General features: G+C 42.4%; 1 protein-coding gene across 1 annotated transcript; it reads left to right on the top strand.

Moving 5' to 3' along the window:
* Positions 1-451: 451 nt before the first annotated feature.
* On the top strand, positions 452-3,421 carry LOC106569215 (E3 ubiquitin-protein ligase TRIM35-like). The gene is made up of 5 exons (XM_045694353.1): positions 452-457; positions 2,038-2,268; positions 2,356-2,378; positions 2,470-2,588; positions 2,808-3,421. The coding sequence occupies exons 1-5, from the start codon at positions 452-454 to the stop codon at positions 2,963-2,965; spliced, it is 537 nt and encodes a 178-aa protein (XP_045550309.1). The 3' UTR covers positions 2,966-3,421.
* Positions 3,422-9,051: the final 5,630 nt, after the last annotated feature.

The following is a 9,051-nucleotide window of genomic DNA, read 5'->3' as shown; positions in this document are numbered from 1 at the left end:
TTGTGTTGTAGGCTAGTCTAGGTAGGATCATTGTATTGTGGTGTAGTCTAGTCTAGGTAAGATCATTGTATTGTGGTGGTGTAGTCTAGTCTAGGTAAGATCATTGTATTGTGGTGGTGTAGACTAGTCTAGGTAGGATCATTGTATTGTGAAAGTAGATTTGAAATAACCTCAGAAGCCATTACAGACAGAGAAAATGGCTTCCAGATCGTCTCTACTAGAGGAGGATCTCTCTTGTCCTGTGTGCTGTGACATCTTCCTGGATCCTGTGCTCCTGTCGTGTAGCCACAGCTTCTGTAAATCCTGTCTGCAACAATGCTGGAAAGGAAAGGAAACTCAGGAATGTCCTATTTGCAGAAGATCATCAAAACACACCTTCTGTCCCATAGATGAAGCTGCACAGGATTATAAGGTGAGAAAGTAACTGTGAAGACATACCTAATCATTCAGAATGAGGGTATACTGAGGGTATACTGTGGCTCAGTTGGTAGAGCATGGTGTTTGCAACGCCAGCATGGTGTGTGCAACGCCAGGGTTGTGGGTTCGATTCCCACGGGGTGCCAGTACAAAAAAAAAAAGTATGAAATGTATGCATTCACAACTGTAAGTCGCTCTGGATAAGAGCTAAATGACGTAAATGTAAATGTATATGAGGTTATATAAGAAACGAATATAAGGACATATATGGACCTATATGAGGATTTATTTAAGCAATAAGCCATGAGGGGGTGTGGTATATGGCCAATATACCACGGCTAAGGGCTGTTCTTATGCACAACGCAACACAGAGTGACTGGATACATCCCTTAGCCGTGGTATATTGGCCATATATCACAAACCACCGAGGTGCCTTATTGTTATTATAAACTGGTTACCAACATAATTAGAGCAGTAAAAAAAATGTTTTTGTCATACCCGTGGTATACAGTCTGAAATACCACGGATGTCAGCCAATCAGCATTCAGGGCTCCAACCACCCAGTTTATAAAAGGACCAATATAATCTGGTATACTGATCTACAAACTGGGTGTGTTAGAAATGAAATCCACGTGATCCTGTACCTATAGTCAGTGGTGGTTCAGCCTGCTGTGTAAGTTTCCTATTGTGTGGATTTAAGTAAAAATATAAACGAGCTAAATCAGTGTCAGAATAGTAAACAAATGCCACTTGAATCTACGAAATAGATCACCTGATCCGAAGTTGTAAAACGTAGCCCTGCTACTCCACACTATCCAGATACAGACCGGGGGTGCACAACACCTGTCTTGGAAGGCTATTGATTTCCTAGGTAGCCTATTGATTTCATTAATTAATCAGTGTCATGCAGAAACAAAATCGGAAGGACTAACAACCTTGTGGACTGTGTTAATATGCACCCCTGACATTAACCTCTATAGGATCGGTGGTGCCCCGCAGGATGGTTAAGCTAAGCACTGTGTTATTTTGTTGCAGGAGGAACTCAAGACTGCACTGCAACCCTTACAAGAGAAGCTAAAGATCTTTAACATAGTGTCACATCCTCACCAGTAAAGGGGTCATTTGTAATTGTAGTATGGTCAGGGCATGGCAGGGGGTGTTTGTTTTGTGTGTTTTGGGGTTTTTTGGTTCTAGGGGATTTTGGTTCTAGTTTTCTATTTCTATGTTTCTTTTTCTATGTGTGGCCAGGTATGGCTTCCAATCAGAGGCAGGTGTCTTTCGTTGTCTCTGATTGGAAGCCATACTTAGGCAGCCTGTTTTTCCTGTGGTTTTGTGGGTGGGTGTTTTCTGTATAGCCTGCGTGCCTTATGGAACTGTTTCGTCGTCTGTTTATTTTGAGTGTTCTCTAAAATAAAGAAGAAAGATGAACACTATACCCGCTGCGCCTTGGTCTGTCCCTTTCGACGCCTATGACACATAGTTAAATTAACATGTGATAGAACAGCAGACCACAAAAAGGTAAGACTACTGAATGCTGCTAGTATGCAATATTTTGTATATATTTAATTCACCAAGTGTGTGGATAAACAGTTGCCCACGTATTCCTCTCACTGTATCCAGAGCCAGGCCCAGACTACAGAAAAGCAAGTTAAGAAGGAGTTTGAGAAGCTTCACCAGTTGCTACAAGAGGAAGAGGCAGCCAGGATAGCTGCTATGAGGGAGGAAGTGGAGCAGAAGAGTCATCGGATGAAGAAGAAGATTGAGGAGATGAGTAAAGAGATATCATGCCTTTCAGACACAATCCGAGCCATACAGGAGGAGCTGGGAGCTGAAGACATCTCATTTCTACAAGTAAGAACCAACATATTTGTCCTTTGTAGACATGATTGTCTGATAAATTGATTGATATAACATTGACAAACCTCTATCCTTCTGCAGAACTACACAGCCACGGTGAAAAGGTAAGTAATCTCCCTCCTGTGTCTCTCTTCTCTGTGATTCTGAATCTGAACCCAACCTCACAACAGCACTGAGTCTTCAATGTTCTTCCAGAGCCAAGTGCACACTGCCAGATCCACAGCTGGTCTCAGGAGCGCTGATAGATGTGGCCAAACACCTGGGCAACCTGAAGTTCAGAGTCTGGGAGAAGATGCAGGAAATTGTTCAGTACAGTGAGTATTGTGTTGTGATTATACAAATAAAATGGATGATTATATATTTATACCAAATAAACAAACAGAACTAGACAGTCATGGATATGTACATCTATAATTGTATTGAAAAATATGCAATGTATTATGTTAATCATAGCATAAAAGTAGTTATTAAAAAATAAACATCATATGAAATGTCCTTGTTTTAGTCATACTGTGTTTCCGTTCTCTCTTTAGGTCCTATGATTCTGGACCCCAACACTGGTCACCCAGGTCTCCTCCTCTCTGATGATCTGACCAGTATGAGATGCATTGGAGTGACACAGAAGTTACCTGACAACCCAGAGAGGTTTGATAAATCTGACCTTGCCCTGGGCTCAGGACAAGGTCATTGAGGTTGGAGATAGTCAATTCTTTGTTGTAGGTGTGGCCCCAGAATCTGTCTCCAGGAAAGGACATGGCCACTGGGTTAGAATGTGTGGAAAACAGTGGTGTAATGCTGGATACATGCCATATTCGTCCCCCACCCTATTCACACTGAAACAGAGAGCTCCTCAGAGGGTGAGAGTACAACTGGACAGGGACAGAGGAAAGCTGTCATTCTCTGACCCTGATAACAACACACACCTACACACATCAACACACACTTTCACTGAAAGAGTCTTTCTGTTCTTCTACTTTAATTGGTCTACTTTCTCACATTCACTAAGAGTCTTACCAGTGAAAACCTCCGTAACAGTGGAACAGCACAACTAGAGTAGGGAGGGCGAATGAATGGGCTTCTACACAGTCATTTGGGACGGCAGGGTAGCCTAGTGGTTAGAGCATTGGGCTGGCTAGCAACCGAAAGGTTGCAAGTTTGAATCCACGAGCTGACAAGGTACAAATCTGTCGTTCTGCCCCTGAACAAGGCAGTTAACCCACTGTTCCTAGGCCGTCATTGAAAATAAGAATTTGTTCTTAACTCACTTGCCTAGTTAAATAAAGGTAAAGAAAATCATGGGAACTCTTTCTTAAGCTCCTGGTTAAATTGCGCATAAGAAGAGAAACCTCTCTAAATGGTTAAACCAGTAACAAATATATGTGATTATTGTAAAAATCTGTGAATTTGTTTAATTTACTATCATCCTAAACTAAGATATTTCATTATTTTGCTATATCTAATTATTTTACTATATTATACTACTTTCCATGATGTGGACAGCATGTCCACATTACACAAGCTGCCGTTTTGACCACATCGAATTAGTATAAAAGTTTATAGTCAGCACGATAACACAAAATCAAAACATAAAACAGATGAATATCTTTGGTTTTGTACTGTTGATTTTGTCATATGTGCTGGGGGTCGCAGGACTCTTGCTGTCAGTAACTAGGTTTCCATCCAATTGCTGACAGATGTTCATGCAATTATCCTAAAATCTGCTTAAAGAAAATATGTGCATTTTCCCACCAGTGGTGTGTTCCACCAAACGGACTTGTTGAGGATAAAAATCAGTGTGTGATGACGTAGTGCACACAAAATGCACGTGCACTCTAGCCAACAGCTCAAATCAAATCCAGGTACAGTGTGGGTAGGCTGTGTTGGGTAGGCTGTGTGGGGTAGACTGTGAAGGTAGGCTGTGTGGGGTAGACTGTGAAGGTAGGCTGTGGGGTAAGGCTAGTTTACATGATGGAATATTATTAATAAGAGCGAGAATATTTTTTATTTGTCAACAGCAGTCAAGTATCAATCATCATGTCATCAGAATAAAACCCTGGATATTTATTGGAAAGGAGCATCAAGCTCATCACCGTGCACTTTCACCACCCTGTGAAGTTCATCATAACTTATGATGTAGCCTAATAAACTGCATGCTTTCCAGAGTCATAGTGGGAGGACCACACACCATATCATTGCGTGACTCCAAGTTTACTTCGATATGATGGGTATTATATCAATATTTCAAATCAAATTGTATTGGTCACATGCGCCGAACACAACAGGTGTTACAGTGAAATGTTTACTTACGAGCCCCAAACCAACAATGCAGTTAAAAATAAGAATAAGAACTGGTGCAGCTGTAGAACTTTTTGAGGACCCATGCCAAATCTTTTCAGTCTCCTGAGGGGGAATAGGCTTTGTCCTGCCCTCTTCATGACTGTCTTGGTGTGTTTTGGACAATGATAGTTTGTTGGTGATGTGGACACCAAGGAACTTGAAGCTCTCAACCTGCTCCACTACAGCCCCGTCGATGAGAACAGCTAAACTAAGCTCATGAGGCATTTATAAGTTATATTCTTCAAGAGTCAATGGTCACATCTAATTAATTCATAAGTGAACAAAATGTATGTAGCACCTGCAGATTGCCCCTTTAATTGGTTGCAACTGAAGCAAACTTTGAATCTTGTAGGCTCATATTTTCTGTATCATTATTTCTCTCTCATATTACGGAGTCCTCTCTAGCCACTTTGAACAACATCTTCAATCCAATCAATGACATGTATTTATAAATCCCTTCTTACAACAGCTGATGTCACGAAGTGCTGTACAGAAACCCAGCCTAAAACCCCAAACAGAAAGCAATGCAGATGTAGAAGCACGGTAAGACCATTGGTCTTGCATTGACACTGCCATCTCACAAGAGAATGACCACAGCAGGTCGTAACAGTATTGTTTGTTGTTGTTCTTGAAATTCCATATATTACCAAATGTTGTGCACCCCATGTTCTATAACACTGTCATGGAAAATATTAATGTTATTTCCAATCAGCAACTATGCCGTAAATCCGGTTGCATATTAAAGGATAAGATTGCTGAAAAGCCAGTCTCTTTGGCAATGACAAGGAGTGGAATGTTAGCTAAAGATACTGGTACTCAGGCTAGGTCTCCTTTCCCGCCAGCAGGAAAATTGGTTTTCTGGAGCTAAGGATAGTAATTTGGGGATTATTTATTTTTACATAATAATATGCATCAATCACCAATTTAACTTTCCTGAAAGCTGCACTTTATTAGATTAAATTCACAATTTTTGAAAATGAACATAGGCTACTGTTTTATGTGGGATGTAGTATATCAAAGTGATAATGCGCTGTCTGTAGTTTGCATAATAAATATAAAATGATCCTGAGGTGAATAAAATCATAATTACGCTGTTATATTCTCTCTATTGTCACCCAGTTTGTTTAATAAAGAAAATTCACAACGTCCTGATTATCAAATCGACCTGTTAATTCAACCATCTTGATGAGCAACCTTGACATACTGTACATTAGGTATCCATAGTAACAGTGTGACCTCTGACCTAGCAGGATGTTACAATCAGCATGAGTCAGTATTTGTGTCCGAAATGGCACCCTATACCCTATGGTGCACTATTTTTTTTACCAGGGCCCATGGGCCTCTCATCAAAGGTAGTGCGCTATATTAGGGAATAGGGTGCCATTTCGGATGCAGACAGTATTTTGAACAGCACATACAGTATTGGTCTCATACAGCAGCTAACAGTGGGGTTAAAGGGAGGTGAGTGGAGGATCACTGTCAGCGTTATGGACACACACTTAACGAAAAGAGAAAGTTCCTTTATCTTCCTTGAGAAAACGTGAGGCCTCGTTTCAGGTCTCACACCAGAAGGTAAACCTGACCAGTCTTAGGAGGAAACACACAGGGGAATAATTATTGTAACTCTGTCATGTACACCATCATTGTAGGCAGGTAACATTAAGGAACAAGCAGAGGACACCTGCTCCTCTCCCCCTTTTGTCTACCAGCCAGCCACGCATCAAGGAGCAAGATTGATCGTTTATTTTTAGGGGCTGTGTGTGTGTTTGTGGTATCGGGAGGAGGAGCGACACTCAACATGACTTCCGTCAGAGGAGGTAGTGTGTGTGTGTGTGTGTGTGTGTGTGTGTGTGTGTGTGTGTGTGTGTGTGTGTGTGGTAGGATGAGACAGACAGTGATAAGACAGTATTGACATCCGATTGATCTTCCGTATCGATTCGCTAGACTGCCAAATCGACTCGCCAGCCTGCCAAATCCTGCTCACACGTCACAACTTAGACTGGAGCCGTGCTCTGACAGAGAGATGGAGGGGGAGAGAGAGAAAAGGAAGGGGGGAGAACAGCAAGAGAGGAGGGAGAGGGATGGAGAGAGAGATAAACGATAGAAATAAACCCATTATTGTATTATTTTTACTATCTACTATTTGAATAGTGAAATGTCATTACAAATGTTGAAATCTAAAGTCCACAACACCCTTGGTAGTTAATTTGAAAGTTTCTCCTGGACGCCGCCCCACTCCAGTTTTGTCGTGACGTACTGTAAGTCTCCTGCCTCCTCCCTCCCGGCCATCCCACGGTAATCTTCACGCTTGGAGAATAAAGAGGATTAAACTTCATATCAAACTCTGTCTGCTCGCCAAACTCAGGTAAGCTGTTCCACACAGGCACTGTGTGGCCTCGTACCTCCTAACCTGTGTGTGCCTGTATGAGTGTGTGCCTGCGTCTGCCTGCGTGTGTGTGTGTGTGCATGCGGAGCCGGACACGGACAGCGATCCAGCTGTTCAGGGAACTCTCAGAGATAAGAGAGCAATCACTTCCTGTCGCTCCGATAAGGACAGGAAGGAAGGACAACGTGTATGTGTGACAGAGAGAGAGAGAGGGAGTGTGTGTGTGGTGCCGAGAGTGTATGTCTCTCTGTCTGACAGAGATAATTGTTTGTGTGAGTCTGAGATATAGTTTGGTGTGTGTCTGTGTGTGTCACTGTCCTAGACACATAAAGTAAAGTTTACGTTACCTTTTTTGAGAATAATAAAACCCAGTCGGTAGCTAAACTACAGTTGTTGGTCTGAGTCAGCTATCCTTGGGTCCGTTTTCTCATCACAGCTCTGACAGACCTCAAGGCTAGTTTCCCACAATCCCTTTCACTGTGACGGCTCTGTCCGACAGGCCTCGCCCTCCTGCCGCCTCTTCAAATCCACAACTAATGCTTCTGACCCCAATTAGTGCCCCTTCCTTTCCCCCAACCCCCTTACCAGCCCCAATCCCCACCCATCATCAGAGGGCTGTCTCTATCCTTTCCGTTCCCTTCTTCCTCTGCTCTCCTTTCCCCCTCCATTATCTCTTCCTACTGCTCTTCATCCTTCCTTCCTCTTCATCATCCCTCTCTTCTTCCTACCACTCTCTCTTCTCTCCCCTGTACATTTCTCCTCTCCTCTGTACGTTTCTCTTCTCCTCTACTCTCATCCTGTTCTTCTTTCTCCCCTTCCTCTCTCATGTCCTCTCTTCCCTGACCTGTTCTCTCTTCTGTGTGAAAACTGACAGATACTGGGTACATACAGAATTCACCCATCGTTCAAATTTGGTCCAATGCGCTCATCAAATCAAGCACATTTGTCTCAAGCTCTGAGCAGCAGAGTTTAACCCTCCCTTTTCAGATTACTGGGACTAATCTGGCCTCTATCACACTTCTTCTTCCTCCTCCACTCCTCTCCTCCTCTCCCCATCCCTCGTTCTGCACCCACCAACTGTGCACCATTAGTGGGGTTAGCTGGGCCAAATGAGAGGGTGGTGTTCTGTGTCAACAAGTGTCTCTGTGTGTCGACAGGTGTAGCATGTCTTGCGACAACGCCCTCGCCCTATCCCCTGCTAGCACTGATAGCTATAATGAGACATATGACCGATGCTAGGATTACGGCGTCGATATCAGGAAGTCGCCAGGGAGGATTGTGTGATGATTTCCTAATATGGATGCCGTATTCTTCACCATGTATGGACAGTGAAGCTAAAATAAAAAATGCACCTCCATACTCCAGCATTTTGGATTTGAGATCAAATTATCATTATGACACAATAGTACAAAATGTCACCTTTTAGTTGAGGGAATTTTCATACATATCTGTTTTACTATTTTGACATAAAAGCACTTTATGTATCTAGTCCCCTCATTTGAAGAAATCATATGTACTTGAACAAATTCACTTAAAGTTTGTTAAAGTAGTCTAAAGGTTAGTAGGCCTATTTGGTCCCATATTGCTTGCACCAATGACTACATTAAGCTTGTGATTCAACAAACAAAAAATGAACAACTAGCAAATCACTTGAAGCTTGTCCTAAAGTTCCTTCCTTGTACTCTCTTAAACGTATTAACTTAAATCAGATATGAGTTTCCTCAACATGTATTTTCGATCGAAGCTCCTTAACTCTGCTCTTTTAATAATTTGGTAGGCCCATAAAGTGGAAGTTAGAGTTAATTGCATTAATGTACTTTGTTGTTTAATTAAGTGATAGGAATCACGAAATCACTATGAGGACTCTTTCGGTGGCACTCGTGTTATCGCGTGTTCCGCATTTCCCGTGTCTGAGTGCTGGGGTTGATTTGGGATGCTCTATGCCTGTCTTCTCTTCTATCGTTTCCTGCTTCCTTGTACTCTCTTCCTCCTTTCTTCAACTCTCCTCTTGTCTCCATCTCTCCCTTTATACATGGCTTTCCCTGTCTCCTCTT

The sequence above is a fragment of the Salmo salar genome, chromosome ssa01 (assembly GCF_905237065.1).
Source record: "Salmo salar chromosome ssa01, Ssal_v3.1, whole genome shotgun sequence".
NCBI lineage: Eukaryota > Metazoa > Chordata > Actinopteri > Salmoniformes > Salmonidae > Salmo > Salmo salar.
This window is presented reverse-complemented; position numbering and strand designations above follow the sequence as displayed.

Excerpts from the sequence above, each read along its gene's own strand:
- LOC106569215 (XM_045694353.1), top strand. Across the intron at positions 2,379-2,469 it reads TACACAGCCACGGTGAAAAG|AGCCAAGTGCACACTGCCAG; the intron begins GTAAGTAATCTC and ends ATGTTCTTCCAG. Across the intron at positions 2,589-2,807 it reads GCAGGAAATTGTTCAGTACA|GTCCTATGATTCTGGACCCC; the intron begins GTGAGTATTGTG and ends TTCTCTCTTTAG.